Source organism: Aotus nancymaae, unplaced genomic scaffold (assembly GCF_030222135.1).
Source record: "Aotus nancymaae isolate 86718 unplaced genomic scaffold, 86718_ANA_hifiasm-v0.15.2.pri h1tg000004l, whole genome shotgun sequence".
Classification (NCBI taxonomy): Eukaryota; Metazoa; Chordata; class Mammalia; order Primates; family Aotidae; genus Aotus; species Aotus nancymaae.
The window spans coordinates 39,483,525-39,506,057 of NW_026988415.1; the positions used below are offsets into that span (position 1 = coordinate 39,483,525).

At 42.7% G+C, this 22,533-nt stretch overlaps 1 protein-coding gene across 1 annotated transcript in view; it reads left to right on the plus strand.

Annotated features, from left to right (window-relative positions):
* Nucleotides 1-22,533, plus strand: part of COL4A6 (collagen type IV alpha 6 chain) — a 292,939-nt gene that overhangs the window by 212,574 nt on the left and 57,832 nt on the right. Inside the window, exons 4-7 of the mRNA XM_012451697.2 lie at nt 12,325-12,459; nt 13,967-14,011; nt 19,353-19,469; nt 22,421-22,489. Coding sequence (XP_012307120.2) covers nt 12,325-12,459; nt 13,967-14,011; nt 19,353-19,469; nt 22,421-22,489 — 366 coding nt within the window. The remainder of the gene's footprint in view (nt 1-12,324; nt 12,460-13,966; nt 14,012-19,352; nt 19,470-22,420; nt 22,490-22,533) is intronic.

The window sequence follows — 22,533 nt, forward strand, 5'->3', positions numbered from 1 at the left end:
TTACCATTATGTAATGTCCTTCTTTGTCTCTTTTGATTTTTGTTGCTTTAAAGTCTATTTTATCAGAGATGAGAATTGCAACTCCTGCTTTTTTTTGCTCTCCATTTTCTTGGTAAATCTTCCTCCATCCCTTTATTTTGAGCCTTTGTGTATCCTTGAATGTGAGATGGGTTTCCTGGATACAGCACACCGATGGGATTTGGCTTTTTATCCAATTTGCCAGTCTGTGTCTTTTGATTGGGGCATTTAGTCCATTTACGTTAGGGTTAATATTGTTATGTGTGAATTTGATACTGCCATTTTGATGCTAGCTGGCTGTTTTACCCGTTAGTTGATGCAGATTCTTCATTGTGTTGATGCTCTTTACCATTTGGTATGTTTTTGGAGTGGCTGGTTCTGGTTGTTCTTTTCTATGTGTAGTGCCTCTTTCAGGAGCTCTTGTAGAGCAGGCCTGGTGGTGATGAAATCTCTGAGTACTTGCTTGTTCGCAAAGGATTTTATTTTTCCTTCACTTATGAAACTTACTTTGGCTGGATATGAAATTCTGGGTTGAAAGTTCTTTTCTTTTAGGATGTTGAATATTGGCCCCCACTCTCTTCTGGCCTGTAGGGTTTCTGCTGAGAGATCTGCTGTGAGTCTGATGGGCTTCCCTTTGTGGGTAACCCCACCTTTCTCTCTGGCTGCCCTTAGCATTTTCTCCTTCATTTCAACCCTGGTGAATCTGATAATTTTGTGCCTTGGGATTGCTCTTCTTGAGGAATATCTTTGTGATGTTCTCTGTATTTCCTGGACTTGAATATTGGCCTGCCTTGCTAGGTTGGGGAAGTTTTCCTGGATAATATCCTGAAGAGTATTTTCCAGCTTGGATTCATTCTCTTCGTCACCTTTAGGTACACCTATCAAACATAGATTAGGTCTTTTCACATAGTCCCATATTTCTTGTTGACTTTGTTCATTCCTTTTTACCCTGTTTTCTCTAATGTTGCCTTCTCGTTTTATTTCATTGAGTTGATCTTCGACCTCTGATATCCTTTCTTCTGCTTGGTCAATTCGGCCGTTGAACCTTGTGCATGCTTCGTGAAGTTCTCGTGTTGTGTTTTTCAGCTCCATCAATTCACTTATATTCCTCTCTAAGTTGTCCATTCTCTTTAGCATTTCCTCAAATCTTTTTTCAAGGTTCTTAGTTTCTTTGCATTGGGTTAGAACATGTTCTTTTAGCTAATGGAAGTTTCTTGTTACTGACTTTCTGAAGGCTGATTCTGTCATTTCATCACACTCATTCTCCATCCAGTCTTGTTCCCTTGCTGGTGAGGAGTTGTGATCCCTTGTAGGAGGAGACGTGTTCTGATTTCAGGTGTTTTCATCCTTTTTGCGCTGGTTTCTTCCCATCTTTGTGGATTTATCCACCTGTCGTCTTTGTAGTTGCTGACTTTCTGATTGGGTCTCTGATTGGACGTCCTGTTTGTTGATGATGAAGTTATTTCTGTTTCTTAGTTTTCCTTCTAACAGTCTGGCCCCTCTGCTGTAGGACTGCTGAGGTCCACTCCAGGCCCTGCTTGCCTGGGGATCACCTGTAGCAGCTGCAGAACAGTAAGGGTTGCTACCAGTTTCTTCTTCTGCTTTGTCCCAGAAGGATACCCACCAAATGTCAGTCTGAGCTCTCCTTTATGAGGTGACTCTTTGGATATATGGGGGTCAGGGAGCTTGAGGAGACAGTCTGTCCTTTATAGTAGCGGAAGTGCTGAGCTGTGAGGTCTGTTGTTCATTCAGAGCTGCTGGGCAGGTACGTTTAAGTCTGCTGCAGCAGAACTCATAAACTGCTTTTTTTCCCCAGGTGTTCTGTCATGGGGAGTTAGGGGTTTATTTATGAGTTTCCGCTGTGCTGCTGCCTTTTTTTTTTCAGGGCTGCCCTGCCCAGCAAGGAGGCATCCTAGTCACTGTCTGCCTGCAGAGGCTTTGCTGAGCTGCTGTTGGCTCTGCCCAGCTGCCTTGTGAACTTCCCTGCACTCCTGTTTATATGGGTATAGTTAGAACTGCCTCGGCAATGGTGGCCTGCCTCTGTAATGACGGACTCTCTCTGTAATGATGGGTTGCCTCGGCAATGGCGGACTGCCTCCATAGTGGTGGAGTGCCTTTGTAATGGCGGATGCCCCTCCCCGCCAGAGCTTGACCGTCCTGGGTTCAGCTGCGCTTGCTGTGAAACTCTCAACCCAGAGCGTTTCCAATTGCTGTTTTTTTTTTTTTTTTTTTTTTTTGTGGGGGTGGGACCAGCCAGGCCTGATCACCTGGCTCCCTGCCTCAGAGCCTTATTTTTTTTTTTTAGTTGAATGGTCGGCTCTCTCCCAGGTGTTCTGGTCGCCTGTTGAAAAGGCACCGGGATCTGTGCGATTTCCTGTGCGGCGACCCACTGCGCCAGCTGAAACAGCGGCGCTGAGATTCGTGGTGCTTTTTTGCCCGGGAATCTCCTGGCCTGGCTCCCCGTTTCAGTACCCCCCTCTTTTTTTTTTTAATCAGATGAATGAGCGACTCTGCCTTCCTGGAGCTCCCCTTGCTGGCTAACAGGGGACCCAGTTCCGTTTACTCTGCACTGGGAACCGCCGTGCCAGGGTGCCAGCAAAACAGCCAAAACAGTCGTGCTGGTGACCCATGGGGCTCCTCCACCTGGGAATCTCCTGGTCTGTGGGCAATAAAAATCCATCTGGAAATGCGGCATCCACTCACCCTCTGCGCTTTAACTGGGAGCTGCAATCCTGAGCTGCTCCTAACCAGCTATCTTGGATCTTCCCCCAGTATTATTTTTTTTTAATTTACTTCTGCTGGCAATACTAGTTCATTAGTGTTGTTACTAGGAGAGTGGAGTGTATGGCTCTGTGGATACTCATCTCCATTTGTTTCAACAGAGAGAGCACAGAGTTGACTAGGAGGCTCTGATGCAAGTCTTCCACTGAGCATCTGTTTGACACGAGCCAGCCCTGTTGGCTAACTGCTTTGCCGCTTGGTGCCCTTCACCTGCTTTGCAGATGTATTGTGATGATCCAAAGGAATAGTGAAAAGAAAACTGTTGTGAAGTTTAAGTATTCTGCTCTTGGGGGTGTTATTAGTAGTATCTTTCTTACCACATTTTATTGCTAGGAGAAAGATCCCCAGCTACTGAAGCCAATGTTTGTTAAGTTCTTGCATTCCCCTCACCCATTAGCTGATATGAGAATTTCAGTTGTAAAGTAAGGACAAATTGTAAAAATCAAGCCACCTCATTCCTAGGCTGGAGGTCAACGATCTCTGCTTCTCCTTCTCAAAAGACCACAAAGAGTTTTTTAGAATAGTGACATTCTTTTAATCCTGTTTTGCTCCTAGCAAGTGATAGTTGGAAGTGGCCTTCTCAGAGATTCCCAAGTGCATATTTAATTCTCTATTTTTAATCATTTCATAATTATGCATTTTCCCCACAATATGTTTTCTGTGTCTACTGCACACCAGATACTGCATCTCCAGGGATATAGTGGTGAACAAACCTTACTCTGTTCCCTTGAATCTTCCTGTTTAGTGGGAAAAAATCTGCTAAACATCTCTATAGATGTTCACCCAGGCATCTTAAACTCCACCTGTCCAAAGGTGAATTCCTCATCTTCCACCCAAGACTCTTCTTCCTCTAAGTTCTCTCATGTCATCAAAGAGATCCACTTGGTTGCCCAATCAAGAAACCTTGGAGTCATCATTTGCACTTTCCTCTGTTTTACTCATCAGTTCCAATATGGCACTAAGTCTTTTTAGTTTTTAGCCTCTGAAATACCTCTCAAATCTGTCTTTTCCCTGTCTCTGCTGCCATGAACCTAGTCCAGGTCACCATTATTTCTCTTTAGGAGGTCATAGCCCCCTCATGGGGTTTACTGTCTCTGGTCTTGCTGCCCAACCACTCCTTTCCTCCTGTGGTGTGTCATAATGAAGAAGAGGTGCCCTAAGCCATAGTGATAAAGAAATGCTGAGGGCCTTTCAGAGATTGTGAACTCCAAACCTGCAGAAGCCATAATCATTTGCTAAATAATAGTACATCAATAACAACAATTAACTTTTATTGTACATTTAATATATGGAAGGCACAATGCTAAATACTTTACAACGGGATTCTCCAAGTGTGGTCTTTGGCCCTGTAGAGTCAGCACCACCTGAGAACTTGTTAGAAATGCAAATTTTTAGACCCAGCCAGAACTACTGAATCTGAAACTCTGGGGCTGGAGCCCAGCAATCTGTGTTTTAATCACCTCTGGATAAGTCTGATGCATGCTAAGGAGCAAAAATCATGATCTACTCCAATTTTCTCATTTAATCCTCATAATTACCCTATGAAGTAGACTCTGATATTATCCTCACTTGACAGCTGAGGAAATTTGAAGCTGCCATTTGTCCCAAAGTCCTACAGTGGTGAAGAGCAAATTTGAATCCTAGACTTTTAGACTCTGAACCCTGTACACCTAGCTAATACATCATGCCACTTCACTAAATTCTGAACCAAACTGGAAGCCAAACTAAAGTTTAAAACAAAACATAGCTAATGTACCAGATTAAGCCCTCAGCATCCAGAAGTTTTTGTAGGTTAGCCTCTACTGCCCTTTCTTACTGATTCTGTGTGATCTTACCTCTGCTCCAGCCAGACCCAGGCTTCTGACTGGCCCTCACTTACAGAATTCACTGATTCCCGTCAACATGTTGTTCTTCATATTTAGAATGCATTCGCTAGCAGTTTGTTGGGTCTTTCTTTGTTCCTCTGCTCCCTTGTCAGCTCACATATCTCTGAATTCCTCTTGCAGTTGTGGTATATACAGTATACTTTTAAAAATTCATTGCATATGACTGATATGGTTTGGCTGTATTTCCACCCAAATCTCATCTTGAACTATGGTTCCCATAATCCCCACATGTCATGGGAGGGACCCAATTGGAGGTAATTGAATCATGGGGGCAGATACCTCCATGCTGTTTGCTTGATAGTGAGTGAGTTCTCATGAGATATGATTGGTTTTATAAGGGGCTTCCCCCACCCTTTACTCTGAACGTCTCTTTGCTGCCACCATGTGAAGAAGGACATGTTTGCTTCCCCTTCTGCCATGATTGTAAGTTTCCTAAGGCCTCTCCAGAATGCTGAACTGTTAGTCAATTAAAGCTCTTGCCTTTAATACAATGACCTTATCTCCAATAACTTTTTCTGATATGGTCTTATCTCCCCCAACAAGCTTAAATGTTCCTTGAGGTATGGGCCATGCATTGTGTTTCTTTTGTGTATTGCCTTCTCATCCCCTACATGTATATTCATACTTGCCTAGCATAAAACTGAGCACAAGATGAAAGTGTTTAATTAGGTTGTGATGGGCCATGCATCATCTGTTTTCAAGGGATAACATAACTGTAAGTTTCATGAATGCAGAAACTATGTCTTACTTCCCATCTTAACCCCTGTGTGTGGCACCAAGTAAGTACTGAATAAATCACTGTTGAATGGATAAATTCCATTCAAGATGAGAACCAAAGCTGTTTCACTCAGAAATCTCAGAAAACAGAGAATGCCCAGAAACTACACTGGGTGTAGACCATTTCCATTTTCAAGGGCTCTAAAAGGTATTGTTTTAAAAGTCTACAGTTGATATTGTTATAAACTTGGGTAAGTCACTTTCTCTTTCTGGCCTTCAACTTCTCCATCCTGGACTGGATGAAATCCTGAGTCTTATGCAGCTCTCTTGTCTGTGATCAGATGTTTCTTGATTGCACTCTATTGCAACTATTATAAACTAAAGTTATAATTCTGTCCCCCCAACGATCTGAATTGACCCATCTTCTCGGCCAGGGACTTCCCAAAGCTAACCTGGAAAACTAGTTCAGTCCATCATGGGAGCAGGGAACCAGACATGCCTCATTATACTCTCCTCCCTTTTGGAGTTACTGATAGAACAGACTCTTTATGTCTGATAAGAAACATTTACCTCTGTTCTCTCTGAAGCCTGCTACCTAGAGGCTTCATCTATATGATAAATCCTTGGTTTCCACAACCCTTTATTATAACCCAGACATTCTTTTCTATTGATAATAACTCTTTCAACAAATTGCTAATCAGAAAATGTTTGATTTTGCCTACGACTAGAAAGCCCGCCACCCTGCCCCAGGGTTTCAGTTGTCCCAGCTTTCCAGACTGAACCAATGTACATCTTACATGTATTGATTGATATCTCATGTCTCCCTAAAATGTACAAAACCAAGTTGTGGCCTGACCACCTTGGACACATGTTCTCAGGATCTCCCAAGGGCTGTTTCATGGGCCATTAGTCACTCATATTTGGCTCAGAATAAATCTTTTCAAATATTTTACAAAGTGATGTTTTTCTTCAACACTATTTAGACTTCCAAACAAGATATTGCTGTACCTGGGACACTGGCTTCTCGGTGTGTATGTCCACTCAATCATTTCTCCATTCAACAAACATTTACTGATGCCCACTGTGTACCAGGCATAGTGCTGAGCACAGGTGATTCAGTAAAGAGTAAGACATGAGCCCTGTCCTCAAGGAGTTCAATCTGTTGGGAGGTATAGACACATCCACAGGCAACCTAGCCCACACTGTTAAGTGGGGGTAATCATAGAAAGCTCCCTGGAGAAGGTAGATATCTCGGTTAAAGCCTGAAAGATACAGAAGAGGTAGCCAGGAGATCAGAGCCATATACAAAAGCACATAAAAAGGCCCTAGGGTAGGAGGTTAGGAAAGAGTAAAGCAAGATTGCAGGTCACGGACCATTTGGGAGGCTGTGGCAACACTCTAGGGGAGACATGAGAAAGACTTGAATGAACTAAGACCATGGGGATAGAGATCAATGAACAGATTTTAGCTAAATTTTGGAGGTAGAATTCATGGTCATTGCTAATGGATCGGATGTGGGAGATGAGGGAATGGAAGGGTCATGGAGGACCCCTGAGTTTCTGGCTCCATCAAGTTTATGAATGGTGCCATTTACTGAGTTAGCTCCATTAACTCAAGAGAAGGGAGCTGGTTTGAAGAATGGGGTTGAGGAGAAGCCAATGTGGTTCAGTTTGGGGCATGCTGGGTTTGAGTTGGAATATCTAGTTCAAGAGATCTCTTGTAAGTCATTCACTATAAGGATATGGCACACTCAGAAGAGAAATCTGGGCTGGAGGTTCAGATTTGGGAGTCATTAGTATGTAGATGAAGGCCCTTGAGGAGGACAAACAAACACTGAGAAGCCAAGTGTCCAGGAGAACCAGGACACCAGTGCTATGTAAAAGGAGAAATGCTCTCACAGATGTGGGGTGCTGGCATACAGGCTCATCTGTTCCCAAGCACACATCTCTGCCCTCAAAGAGGGTTCCTCAATGATGTCTGTGCATCTCCAACTGAAACTTAAGGGAAGGAACATTGAGTTCCCAGTCCTAAACTCTCCATTTTGCCATAAATGATGCCTAAAGGAAAAAGGGAATTGATGCTTTCATTCTATCTGCCAGGTGTTTTACATGCATTAACTCATTTAAATGCTCACAATAATCCTACGTAAGAGCTATTATTACACTTCAGCCCTTGATACTAAAAATGGTTTTGTCACTTGCCCAAGGTCACATAACTATTAATTGGCAGTAAGGAGACTTCAATTAAAGTGTACCTAACAGCACTGCCCCACCTTCTGTGATACAACTGAATTCTTAGGAAGGCCTTTGCACACCCTTCTCCCTTCCCTGCTTCATAAATACCATTTGCATCCCCTAGCTTAATGCTTTGCTCTACAAATCCCCCTGGGAAAAGTAAAGCTCTAAGTTGTTGTCAGTCATTTATGCCTCAGTGAGAATGTGTTTCAGATTCTTCTTCAGGAACAAATTTTAATTTTATGGGAGAAGAACACTGGAACCTTAAGGGAGGGATAAAAAGGCAGAAAGGGACTAAGTTATGAAAAGTAAGCTCCCTCCACCCGTTTTAATGTTGTGTCTAGTGTGAGGCATATGCTTTTAAGATTCTTAGGTGATATTTCTACATACATCTACTACTTTATAGGCAGCTCCATTTCTGGATCTGTTACCCTAGTTATCTGGGTCTGAATAGAGGTCACCATAAACTGCACACTGATCCCAACTCACTGTGGTTGGCAGGAGGCAGCCGGCCTGGGCTATGGTTGCAGACCTGCAGTTCCTGGCCTAAAGCACAAGTCCCAACTCATTCCCTTGAGAATTAGACCCTGATGTGCATATTTAAAATCCTGAGCAGATGGAAGCAGGAGAGCTCATTGGAAAGACTTGGAGGAGTTCCTTCTGCCCTGTCTGGGTCTATTTGCCAAAATAAATGACATGTATCAGGTCAGGGCATTGGTCCAAGCCCATTGAAATTCTGCTAGCAGTCCAAACCGTGATGGTGTTTCAAATTGGTTCTGTGAAATGATCAGGGTTAGGAAGAAAGAAATAATGTGTGAGCATCTGGCTGCTGCAGCCTACTGATGGGGACAGTCCCAGGGGCGGGCCCAGGGTAGTGGAGGGGCAGCCTCAAGGACCCCATAGGACATCTGCCACTGGCAAACAGGGAAATAGTCACATACTGGCAGCGGGCAGTCTATTTAGTTCCATCCCGTTTCTACTAGCTATGTGACCCAAACAAGTCCTTCCTATTCTCTCAGCCTCTTTTCCCTTCATGTATAAAATAAAGCCTGGATTGAATGGTCTCTAAGGGTCCCTCCTACTCGAACATTCTGTGGCTTCTCTGACACTGGTTTGATTTCTTTTCCTCTGTAGAGGGAGAGGCCCACCCACCCACCTGCTTATGTGTAGTCTCTATGTTCTCACACTGACCTCTGCTGGCCATTATGAAAAGTGTCGCTGATAGTGTCGGGTGGGAAAGGAAGGGAATTCACCACTGATTTAGTTAATATTAAGCTTTAGCTGTATGGGTAATGAAACAGAAATCCTGTGCATTAGAGATGAGGAAAAAAGATCATACAGCTATAAGCTCAAAGTAAGTGTATCTGGATGATAAAACAACCACAGAAGAAATGGGTCTACTTTTATTTTCTTGGTCACCTTCATTTGTTCCTGGTGTTCTGTGCCACTGTATGAAAGGACCTCCGTGGATAGGAAGACTTTTTGTCTCATATCCTATGACTGCGGGCTCCAGAAGGACCTCACATCATGCTGAGGAAGCAGTTCTGAACAAGCAGAATCCTGGAGACTTCCCACAGGCCCTGCTTCTGGCCCTTGATTCAATGTGAGAGGTTTCAAGCTGGGCTGCTGGCACACCCATCAACCCAAGCCAGGACTCAGGGCCAGCCCAGAAGTGCATGTTCCTCTGGGGGTGCCTTTTCAAACACCCATTTGGAAAAACAATTCTAATTTTTTAAATACCTGTGAGTTCTTTAGGAGAGAGTTCCTTTCAACTTTCTGGCTGGAACAGAGGAGTCAAGAAATACTGCAGGTCCACCAAGCCAGGAGAAAGGAAGTGGGCTGTGGGACCCTGCCTTTTCTGCATGGAATCAGAGTTCCTATTAGGTCCAGCCCTCGAGTTGCCTCCCTCCTAAGTCTCCTTGCTAACCCTTGCTGATAAGCATGTGCTTGCAAAGATAAAGCACCAGAGGTAGAGGGTGCCAGTTCCTGTGCCCATGCCGGGTGCTGCTGGGACTCTTCTCTCTAATGGTGTGAGCAGGATGGGACTGGGCCACATCACAACCTGCTCTCTCAGTAACTGTTCAATGATTTATTGTGCTCTTCCCCTTCCCTGCCTTGATGCAGGAAAACTTTTGGCAGGGCTCAGATTTGGGTCAAGCATTCAGTGCCCTGACTGGATCCTCTCTGCTAATAATAACACGACCTCCGCAAGCCCATCCTTCCCTCCATTCTCCCATCAAGCAGATCCCTCCTCCTCAACAGCTGGTTCTTATCTGCATCCCTTGTCCCAGCCTCAGGCAGGCAGCCCTGGCCTCATGCTGACACTCACATGTTATCCTGAATGCTCCTTGATGACTTTCAGCCCTGAAAGGCCACTCTTCTCCCAACTCTTCCCTGTTCCCAAGCCTCTGAGGGTTCCCTGTGTCCTGCCACATCAAGTCTGCAGCTTTCCTGCTGTGCTTTCCAAGCCCACTTCAGCTGGAATCTTTCCAATCAACCTTTCCAATGTGACCCATGACTTCATGACTTTCCCAGCCATGGGCAAAATGTGAGCATTCCACAAACCTTCCATGGCCAGCTCTTTTTTTGTGTTCCTGCAGAACTTAGACTCTATTCCAAATTTGTACTATTTGCTGTGGTTTTATATACATTCATCTTGAAACCTAGGCCCACATTTTTTTTATTATACTATAAGTTCTGGGGTACATGTGTAGAACGTGCAGGTTTGTTGCTTAGGTATACACGTGCCATGGTAGTTTGCTGCACCCATCAACCTGTCATCTACATTAGGTATTTATTCTAATGCTATCCCTCCCCTTGCCCCCCACCCCCTGCCAAGCCCCATTATGTGATGTTCCCCTCCCTATGCCCATATGTTCTCATTGTTCAACTCCCACTCATGAGTGAGAACATGCGGTGTTTGGTGTTCTGTTCCTGTGTTAGTTTGCTGAGAATGATGGTTTCCAGTTTCATCCATGTCCTGCAAAGGACATGAACTCATTCTTTTTTATGACTGCATAGTATTCCATGGTGTATATGTGCCACATTTTCTTTATCCAGTCTATCATTGATGTAGGCCCACATTTTCGACCTCCTCACTCATTGTCAACAGCACCACAGCACTATTCTTTTAAGTACTCTTTTTCTTTTTACGTTATTAATATATATTATATACACATATACATATTTACATACATATTTATTGATTTTGTGAAAATAACAATAATAATAACAGAACCACTGTAAACAAAGCTCCAACAATGGGAGGTAGGAGCCTAAAAAGTGAAAACTTACTCCATCCCCATCATTCCCAGAATGAAGCCTGTTAAACAGTTTACAACCTATCATTTTCTGTCAGCCACATGTTGGGTAGTGGGAAAGGCTAAGTGGTAGGTGGTGCCTGAGAGAATTGCATTTCCTTGGACAGAGCATCGTTTACTTTCTTGAAAGGGTCCTAGGTCTTCGTGGGCCTGACTGACACTTGAAATTATACTCTAAAGGATCATCACAGCTGGTGGCCACTTGCATCTCCAGTATATAACTGTAGCCACAGCATAAGGCATCTGTCCTATTTTCGACCTTTTAAAAAGTAAATCTTGAAGGTGAATAGTAAAAGGCATGCTTAATGGGCTTCTTTTCAAAGTTTTTCAGCAATTTGTAAGAAACTGTGGACAGTCAGTAAAGGGGCCAAGAGGTGGAGATGAGAAGCGTTTATGAAAATGGACTTTCTACTTCATATGGTGTTGTGTTCTCTGAGAGATAATGCATATTACTAATGGTTTTCATTGCTCTGCCAAGAAAATTTAGTCCCTACTGGGATTTATTCTAAATGATAAACCAGCCTGCCTGTGTTGCACCTACTGGGGTTAATGCTCAGTCTCAGTCCACTTTAAAATGTCAGTCTGAACTCTCAGACTTAATTGTTACAGACATTTTATATGCAGGACATTTAAAATCCTCAGCCTGCTCCCTCTTGCTATCATAATTGATACTTAATAGATATTCTCAGGCTCCTTGTATTTTACACATTCAACACTTTACAGATTGGAGAGGAGAGGAGAGAGGGATAGGAAGAAAGAACAAATAAGTAATTCATGTGTGTATATGTGCGTGTGTCTGTGTGTTTTCCCTGTGACTGTCTGCTACCAGGTGCGGTGATAGAGTCCTGGGATCTTCCAACAAAGAGGAGCTCTTGCATGTTGGTCAGCTTGTAGGTTACTGGGCCCACACTGGCCCCCAGGGGCAATGTTCTTTAGGCACAGCCATTTCTGGACTTCACTGCAAGCATGTGGTTGGCCATTTGGATGTGAGTTATAAAATGTCATGATGCTCTCCAGTGTTTTGTTCTTTCACTATTTTGACAATCTGATGGATGGCCTGGCATTAACTAGGAAGAGGACAATATTATCCAGCCTGAATAACTAATCTCCTAAGAAGTACAAAGTTGAAGGATCCTGGTGCACATGAATCTTATTAAATGTGCTTATAAAATGTGTTCTATCCAAATAAGCTTAGCAGCCCCTAAAATAGCCTTTTCTGATCCACGTCTGGAACTTTGGCATGCCTCACTGATCTCTTAGCCAAAATTATTCAGTGAAGTGATGACAGTGCTCTTTGTGCATGGGAAAATGAGAAGTATTAATGCTAAGTTTTCTATTGACTAATTGCACTCCTTCTGTCCACCTTAGGGGCGACCTGGACCAATTGGAATTCAAGGTCCAACAGGTCCTCAAGGATTCACTGGCTCTACTGGTTTATCGGGATTGAAAGGAGAAAGGGGTTCCCCAGGCCCTCTGGGACCTTATGGACCAAAAGGAGATAAGGTAAGACCACCAAAGCTTGATTTCCCTTTGATGCATGGGCCACAAATGTAAAGATAAGAAGTTCTCCATCCCAGTTCTGCTCATTTGTGGAAATAATGTCATTCCTGAGTAGTTCGGTGCAAGGCTGAATTTTTTTTTTTTTTTTTTTTGAGATGGAGTCTCACCCTTTCACCCAGGCTGGAGTGCAATGGCGCAATCTCAGCTCACTGCAACCTCTGCCTCCTGGGTTCAAACGATTCTTCTGCCTCAGCCTCCCGAGTAGCTGGATTACAGGTGCTTGCCACCATGCCCAGCTAATTTTTGCATTTTCAGTAGAGACGGGGTTTCACCATGTTGGCCATGCTGATCTCGAACTGACCTTGTGATCTGCCTGCCTCAGCCTCCCAAAGTGCTGGGATTACAAGCATGAGCCACCACGCGCAGCCCAGGCTGCACATTTTAATAAGAGATGGGATGGGTGATGGCTTGCTGGTGGATTAGCCCACTTCTGGAAGGACTCCCATAGCAAGCACACCATAAAGTAAATATATTAGCTATTTGCTAGACAAATGGGCTCACTGCGGTAGGAAGTCAAGTGGGTTTGAACTGTGCATGGATCAGAAGTCGAATCACCTGGGCAACAGAGATCAGGAATCCAAGCAAGGATACTGGGAAGAAAGGGGTCAGAGTGCTTAGAAGAAATCTAGGTCACAAATACAGGGGAAGATCTGCAAGAAACAAGAGTGATAATGTCACGGCGGCGGGCTGACTATTCAGCAGCTCAGTTTATGTTCCCTAACTATTTTAATCACCTTCTATTCACCCTGTTGGTGAGGGAAGGATTCCCACACTAGGATCATGGGAATGACCAAAGACATGACACCTGACACTGGGCATATGAAATTGACAGCAATTTATTAATCACATATACTCACAGCTCAGGGGAGGAGGATACCACACGCCACATAGGGCCACATAGGAATAGCACTTGGGAACAAGAAGAGGCTGCAAAAGCAGACTTTGTAGTATCAATAAGGCAGAGTGACCCTGGTTCCTGAAGGTGGATACAATTGGCTTATTTGAATAATCCAGTGGGCCAGCAAGAAATTAAAACTGCTATTCCAGGGGATGAGCAGGAATTGCACCTGGTCCACTTGATAAGGAGAGTTGTTTGGCTAGGGAATCTTATCTATAGAAGCATAATGGAGAGAGAAACTTGTGATTAGGTCATTCAAGGTCCTCCAGTTTTCCCCAGATGGCAGCAGGTAATAGTGAGCCTTAATTTTAAAACCTAGACTCTACTCCCTAAAACAAGAACTGGTTTCAGAACACAGACCTGTCTAAAGCCTTAGGTAGAGGTAAATGGTCACTTGAAACTGCAGTAGGAATCAAGGCGATACAATATGGGGAGGGGGATACAAAACACTTCTTAAAAATGTAGGCCATTGACTCTCATAAACAAACCTACTGAGTCTAATGAACATCAATTTGATTGTGTCTTACATTCCTCTCCCTGCTCCTTTTTTAGGGTCCCATGGGAGTTCCTGGCTTTCTTGGCATCAATGGGATTCCGGTGAGTGTATCTACAGTGCACTTTTCATATCCTCCTTTAGGTTCTGCATCGTGTTTCAGACATTTTGGCCTTAGCAACATCCTGTGTCATGCAAGCATGCTTAGGAACAAGTGTTAAGATATGTGTGGTGAGGTTTAAAGGGCAGTGGTCACACACAGTTGCCCTTGGATTCAGGCCCAAGCAGCCCTATGTCGGATGATTGGAGAGTGGAGGGACTTGTGTAGCCCGTAACCATCAATATCTTAGCCAGCATGAGTTAGGTCTTGTGGGTTGAGAGAGCTTTGATTGGAGATGAAGCACTGGTTCTAAGGTGTAGAGACAGAGCCACATTGGAGCATATATGTCCTCATAGGGAAATAAAGATGGTACATGAAATTAGAGGGTAAAGTCCTTCATGATATTTTGACACATTTCATTTCATAATTTGTTCTCTTCAGCCATACCTCATTTCAGAGTTAATTTTCCTTTAACGTTTTCACAAAGTGATACTCCAAAGATCACTTGGAGGCAGCCTTTTGCAAAATTTATCCTGTGGGCCTCTGCTCTGCCCAAGATAAGTGGAAGGTTTGGAACTTGCAGACATTTCTTTTTTCCATCCATCCAGCTTAATCCCTTCGTTTCTCTATTTTCATCCTATATCTGCACCTATCCCACCTCTGGCGATTCCATGGTAGCATTGCACCAGCCTTTATTCAGTGATGTTCCCTATAACAGAATATTTGGAACTTACTGGCTATCATTTTTCAGTTTTCCCCTTTGACCCTTCTCTATATATTTAAGCCATAGCCTGGGCTATGTTTGTTTACAGTAGTGGTTTTCAATCTTGTTTAAGAGAACAGAATCTCAGCATAGAGAACAGGAAAAAAGTGCAGCTCCTCCATTTGAGGGAGATTCTAGAGCCTGCTTTTATCCTTTCAACAGCCACTCAGAGGTTGTTCTAAACCTTATCAAAGCACAATTTTTGGAGGCCCTATAATTAACAGCTTTTGTGTTATGCTCAATAATCATCTAGTATCAGGAAAAGGGGTTCAAATCTCTTTTTGCCAATCTATAGACGTTTAATGTGCCCCTGCTATCTGTTAGCACTCAACCATGGGGATACAGAGGAATCATGTGACTCTGCCCTTAAAGATAATATTATTTGATTCATTGCCTCCTCTGATCTAGTAGACATTTATGGATTTGAAGAATCAAAGGCTCACTTACCTCATATCTGTTGCATGTATCAACAAGTCGGTCACCAGACTTCTGCATTTTATTCAACTGCAAAGTCTGCAAAATGCCCAGAAATAGACCAGTGGGAAAATAAGCGGATGGGGTTGGCCATCATTTTATGATGTCTCCTGGCATTTTCTTATGGCTATGTTCCTATGGCCCTTTTAGCCAGAGTGTCCACTCAGAATATGTGTCTTCTGGGAGCCACTGGGTAAAGGAAACTAGCAAATTGGAGGCAGCCTTTTCCATTCATCCTGTGGACCTTGCTTTGCCAGAGATGAGTTGGGGACTTGGAGCTTATCATCTTAGTATGCCCTTCCTCCTTCAGTCTTGTTTTAATGGGAGCTGGAAGGAAGTGAATCCTGTGAGGCTGAGGCTGTTTCCAGTTCTGAGCTGGAACCTGCCCCAGAGTCCAGCTGAATACTCTTGCCTGCAACTTGTGGACAAGAGAGCCCTAGAGCTTGCAGGAATTGATCACTTCTCTTTGAGGCCTCATTGCTTGACAGAATGAGTTGCGGCTGTTCAGACCCTCTAAATGAGCTTCCTGCTCCCAGTAGAAGTCCACACTCCCTTGGCCCTTTCCTTGACCAAAGGTTGTATGTGTTTTCTTTTGACTTGTGATTATCCTAGTTGCAGGCTCCAGATCTCAGTGCTCCATAAAATCCCTCTTTCTTGTTGTTTCTCTCTCTTCCAGCCATCAAGAAGTATTTATTGAACATCTTCTGTTCAGTGCTTATCTCCTCCTTCCATCTCTAGTCTCCCAGGAGTGATTGGTAACTGTCTCAAATACTCTAGCTCCTCACTGCCTACAGCCCCATGGGACTTAGTGATGGATAGTCTTTTGTGATAGTCTCATCCAGCTCCTTGAAAGCACAAATTATAATTTCTGTTCCTCTGAGAAGCCCCAGAGGCCCATGACTAAACTATGCATAAACACTCTAAAGGTGTTGGGGGGAGGCTGACTCCAACCTCTAGTGCCTAGCAATAGTGCCTAGCAATAGTTCTTAGACTATCAGGACTCCCTAAGACAGAAAAACACAGACACACATGATAGGCCCAGTCAGATTGATTGTTTTGTTCAACTTTCAGTAACACATATTAAGCAATTTGGCTGAAACCAACAGCTTTCCCAACACATCTTGCTAAACTGGATCACTGCACAGATCTGCTTCCCCTCTTAATATTAGCCGATTGTTAACATATGTGTCACTAGTTTTGGTCTTAAAACTCCTTTTTTGCTGTTATGTAGACAATTTCAACATGAGTGGATGAGTCGTTACTTCATGATAACCTAAGTCTTTGCACTAAGGGGCACAGCACCTAATCAAGAGAGTGAGCAAACAAGCATTCCTAGGATAGTCAACATTAGAACAACATAGACTAGGGACAGTAGGGCTGTGGCTTTTAATGATATCCCAGCTGTTGGCATCCACAAAAAATGTGTGTTTATCAAATGTTTTCAGTTCAAAGAAGTTGGGAGCAGAGGTTTTCACTTGGTAATTTATGTTTAGCTTTCCCCGTGGAGTGAATCCCAAATCTTTAGTTCCTTGCCTGGAGACTTGTAAATGAGCACATGAGATTTATATCCTCAAAGTGAACACATACCATTCACCAAATGGCAACTTTTCCTTTGAAACTGGGTTCTGAGGAACATTGCTTTGGTTCTTCTGGAATACAACAGATCCTCCTATTCCATGTGCTCAGTCCCTTGAGGCAATATAGCACTATGGTTTCTTCCCTCAAAGAGGTATATGCTCTTGGAAGGTTGGCACACACATATGTAAAATCATTAGCTATAAGAAGAAAGGGCAATATGCCAGAACTTCTGTGGTTCTGAGAACTGAGAGGAAGTAGAGCTCAGCCCTGAGGTTTATCCTTGCTGACTTGACTGAGAGAAGACTATTAAGCTCCTACTTAGTAAACCTAGACTCACTTATTTGAACCATAACCCAATAGGGTGGCATTATTCACTTTTAATGCTAACAATCACTCTATAAGGTAGGTATTATTCATCACCATTTGACGCATGAGGGAACTGAGGCTCAAGCAGATTGGAGCACAAGTCTAACTGGCTTAAAATAGGCCTTCTCTACCCATTCCTTGGTATCAGCTGGATGAAAGGGGGCTGATTGATCTGAGTCAGAGGTCAGAGATTAACTTCCAGAGAATTCAGCTAAGGTAGGAAAGTGTAAACAGGTATCCCTGAAATCCTACAGGTAGGAAATATCAGGAGTTCATGCAATAAAACTAGAAAAGGTTCAGGCCTCAGTAAAAGATGTGGATTCCAAAGGTTAACTATCCAGACAAAAGTTTTGGTGTCAAACAGAACCAAGGGCTCTGGAGTAAGGAAGACTCCTGGTACTGAGTCAGCCTGTTGTTTTGCCTCAATTTATCCCTGTAACCTAGCTGAGAGATAACCCCCAGCAAGTTTGGCTGGGACATTTTATAATAGGGATGATATGGATCCCAGCAGGAAACAGACACCTCACCTGAAGGGTTTAGCTGAGTAGAATTGAATGAAGGGTGTATTTAATGGAAGTGGGAAAGATTAAGGGAAACAACAATGGATAGTGGAATGATTAACTCAAAGCTACCCTTAGACCTGAAAGGGAAAAAAATGGAATGTTAATACTGGAATCCAGAGAGATCTGGAACCATGAAATAGCTGTTCCTGAAAAGGAGCTAAGACTATGGAGTAATTTGTCCATTTCCCTGGAATATAGCCAAGGAGGGAGACCACGGGGGAAATAAATAACCTGTGTCTTTCTCTTCCTGCTTTGATCTCTCCAGTCTGTCTCCCAGTGGCCAAATACAACTGGAAGACAGAGGGAAAGGGAGCCTAGGTGGTACAGTCTATAGAAGCCAAGCTCCCAGGACACAGATCTGGGGGAGATAGAGTGTGGATCTTCAGGGCAAACAAGAGTAAATCAGCTTCCCCAGTGCAATTAAAAAATCATCACCTGAGTCTGCAGAGGCACAGATTGCTACAACTTTATTGTAAAGACAAGTTTATTGACCATTCCTCTGGACTTAGAATTCTATGAGTCCAGTAGTCTAGACTCACACTTTTGTATTAACAGTCTGTCTAGCTCTTACGACTATAATAACAACGAAAATAAAACAGAAGTCTATAGAGTATTTTCTCTATAAGAATTTGATAAAAGATTGTTTCCTTTAATAACTTGAAATGTTCATTTTTGAACATATGGCATATTTCCCTCAAATCATATATATATATATATATATATATATATGGCTTTTAAAGTGGTTTGGGTCAGCAAGGGGGAAATCTACCTTGTATTGACCTGTCTGGTCTTTCTGGTCGCCTCTTTCCTGCATGCCCATCACACAATTGACTTTTGATGGATTAAAAAAGATATTTTCTCTACAAAACGGTAGACTCTATGTACCAAGGAAGGCCCACCCTGGGAAATTATTGAATTCAGATGAACTGTATGAGAATGATTACCAATTCCCCAGCAAAACAACTGCCTCAGTAGTTAGTATGGAGAAGAGGAAAACATGCAGTTTTCTCACTGCAGCAATAGCCTGATGTGTGAGCATGATAAAATGATATTGAAAATGTGATTCTTGCAGAACTTGCTTATTTTGGACCAAGCAACCTTCAGGAGAGGAGGTGCTGTGGGAACTGCTTCTGCTCTGTTAACCAAAATCCAGCATCATTTCCCATGAAGAGCTTCCAATACTGAAAGTCATGCCAGGCTGCTCAGGTTCTGTCTGGCCTGAGGAATCCCAAGGCCTGGCATGATTCCCTGTTGGTATCAGTTCAGCTGCCAGACAGCTAAGCCCAATTTTAGTACATCTTTGTACACAAGGAAGGTAAAGTTGTAACACCTTGTGTATCCCATCTGTTCATACTTGATCACTTTGGTTTCAGTTTGATCCTTATTAAAGCATTGATCTTTTTGGGAGGGGCAACACTTAACTGTGATTAGACTCATATGCTTGAGTATAAAGGAAAGACATGCAAACATATGTGATGGGGCTAAGGGAGTAAACAAGGAGCCAGAGTTGGATAGCATGCTTGACTTTTCTCACTGTGGAGCCATTTAGAGTAGCTGACAGTCCTGTGGCTAACTTGATCCCTTCTTTTCTCTTTGAACAGGGCCACCCTGGACAGCCAGGCCCCAGAGGCCCACCTGGTCTGGACGGCTGTAATGGAACTCAAGGAGCTGTTGGATTTCCAGGCCCTGATGGCTATCCTGGGCTTCTCGGACCACCTGTATGCTGCCAGATATTTGCATTTTATTTCAAATGGCTTTGCTTGTCTCCAAGTATGCCCTTTTTCTGTCTCTCTGGAAACCTCATTAAGATTTTGTGGGGCAGCCACTACAGACCCGTGTCCAATGTAGGAGTCAATACTGGCAGCACCACCACAGTAAAAGTCTAAAGAAGAATACCAGTTGCAGTGGGGTATGCACATGCTACACTGCTTAGGGTTGCCTTTTTTTAATGCCGCTTGTGAAGTTGGCAAGACTGTTAAAAAGCTGTAGTAAATTTCATGGCGAAATACACACTTGGGCTATTTGTCATGGTCCCATATCAGATGATATTGAGGAATGTTTGGAAGCCATATATGGGATCATGGAACCACTAACTAAAACCTAAAGAGCTTGCAAGCTTTGTCTATACCAGTGGTTTTTAACCAGGGGTGATTTTTGCTCCTCAGGGAACATTTGGCAATTACTATTGATATTTTGAGGTGTCACAACTGGTGGTGGGCTACTGGCACAAGACAGCCCCCCTCCCCAACATCAAGGAATCATTTGGCTCAAAGTGTCAATAATGCTGAGGTTGAGAAACCCTACTCTATAGTGACAGAGTTTGTGGCTACACTCCCACATTATAACCCTTGGTTATGGTATTGATAAGGTATTTATTGGATCGCAGTGTCACCACTTTTATTTAATTTCATTCATCCAGATAGGGCTCAGATATTTTTATCTAAGGGATCTTTAGTAAATACAATGAATGCCCTTACAGGCTGATTTTACAAGTGGCTAGAAAGAGAAAAATAACACATTTCAGACCCATTCTTGACCTCCCTTGAAATAATCTAAACTAATGAGGGTACCAATCTGAGATATTTAACTAGAAACCACACCATCCATTAGAATATTCCTTTTTTTTTCTCCTTAAAAACTAGCTTTATTTAAAAGAATCGGAAGCATAATAACACTATAGGAAGGAAACTTACAATACATATTATGCAAGAAAGCCTGCCGTACATCACTTCTACTAACGGTAGGTCTATATACTGATAAACAACATTCCTTATACAATGCACAAATGACATTAAGCATCATCCCTGAAAAGAATGGCCAACAATAACATGGACTGTCTTGACAGCAGAACGTCTGCTTCTCTTATTATCTATAGAATAAAAAAACTAAAATGTAGATGACAAATTAAACTCTTCCAATTTTAAATTCTAGCATGGTTTTTAGAGAAGAAGGGAATGGGATTAGAAGAGGCAAATTTTGTTAAATGTCTCAAAAAGGAAAATTGGCTTATTATTATTTAAGTAGCGACTATGAAGTAATTCAGAATTGAGAATGTATTTGTTTAACACTTGGAAGCCCTTAAACAGTCAAACTATCCATTATCTACTATATTCAATCAGTTATCAAGCCAATTTTATTTGTCTGAAAATTGTAACCACGTCATTAACCACATAAAAATTAACAATTTAGGGTAATCTAGTCATTTAATTAGACATATTTCATAGCTACATGCATTAGTTGACACTTCTTCGGAAAAGCAGCACCACCACCTTCAGTGACCAGGTTGGAGTGTGGGTATACATGTGAGAAAATGAGATAGACAGACAAAGCACATGCCCCAGATTGGCATATAAGGACCAAACCAATATGCTGGGGGATGAGGGGAGGTAAGGAAAGATGTATTGCTGACATAGGATGAACTAAGTGAGTTGCAAAGTTCTCTAAAGGTTGCCATGGCAACCAGGGATAGAACAAAACATTTCCATGGAAATCCAGCAAAGCAAAGACATGCTGCCCCCTAGCGGGAGAAAATAAATTTTCAGGTAATAAATATCCTCTGACAAAGGACAGAGGAAAATCCTAGTCCTGTCTCTAAACTTAACCTCAAGCCTAAATAAAAACTTGGGCATGTATTTTACTAAGCTGAGGTGGACCCTTTGTTGAATACCAAACATATCATTCAGTCGGCTTCTTTGAAGCTTTTTTGAAGAGAGTAGTGGCCACAAGAATAAGGTGAAACAGGCAGTATTAGGAAAAAAACTGGTTTCTGCTTCTGGGACCACATTGTTGTTTTATGATACCAATAATTCCTGTGCTGAAGGAATCAATCATTAAATAAATGCTTCAGTCAACAAAGCTTAACCCTACTGCAAACACTAATCCTGACTTCCCCTTAGGTGTAGGGACATTGATGATACCCGGGAGTACAAACTCTAGCAGATATTAACCAGCATCTGCCATTAAGACAACAAAAAAATCTAGTTGAAAGATTGGGGTTGGGTACTTTGAACTATTTTGCATGTTAGCAATGAGATACACCAGCCTCTTAGACAGGCTTTGAAGCTGAAGTTGTGTGGTAGAAGTACAGGATGAAGGTAGTTTTGTAGACATCTTTTAGACCAGGGGTCTACAAACTTGCCCATGTGGCCTTTGGCTTGTGGCCTGTTTTTTTTTTTTTTTTTTTTTAAAAAAAAAAAAAAAGAAGAAGAGTATAAAACAGAGTCTAGATATGACCCACAAAGCTTAAATTATTTACTATCTGGTTCTTTTCATAAAATTTTACTAACCTCTGTCCTAGACAAAGGTTCTGTCAGTGACCTATACCTGTGAGGGGTGAAGCAGTGAACTCTCCATTACATGAGTTATATGTGGCTGTTCAGACCAGTACTGTAAATAGACGTAAAGTCTCTGACTTTAACACATTTCAGACCCATTCAAGCCCCATCCCTTTACAGACTTCTGGCTTGGTGATTGAGAGGGCATACAGCTCTGAATCACAGCACCTGGTCAAGGAATGTGTTTTGTCCCTTAGTACAGCCAATTTTGCCATTAAAAAAGCCACATGGTTTCAGGATCTTGCTGTTCCATCCTCTATCTGATCAGATTATGCAACTAAAAAGACTATACATGTATGTATTTCTTCAAAATTTTTTTAAACTATTTTACTCAGGGGCTTCCTGGTCAGAAAGGATCAAAAGGTGACCCTGTCCTTGCTCCAGGTAGTTTCAAAGGAATGAAGGTAAGAGCCTGTAAGGCAGATAGCTGAGTAGGCTATAAGCTGGG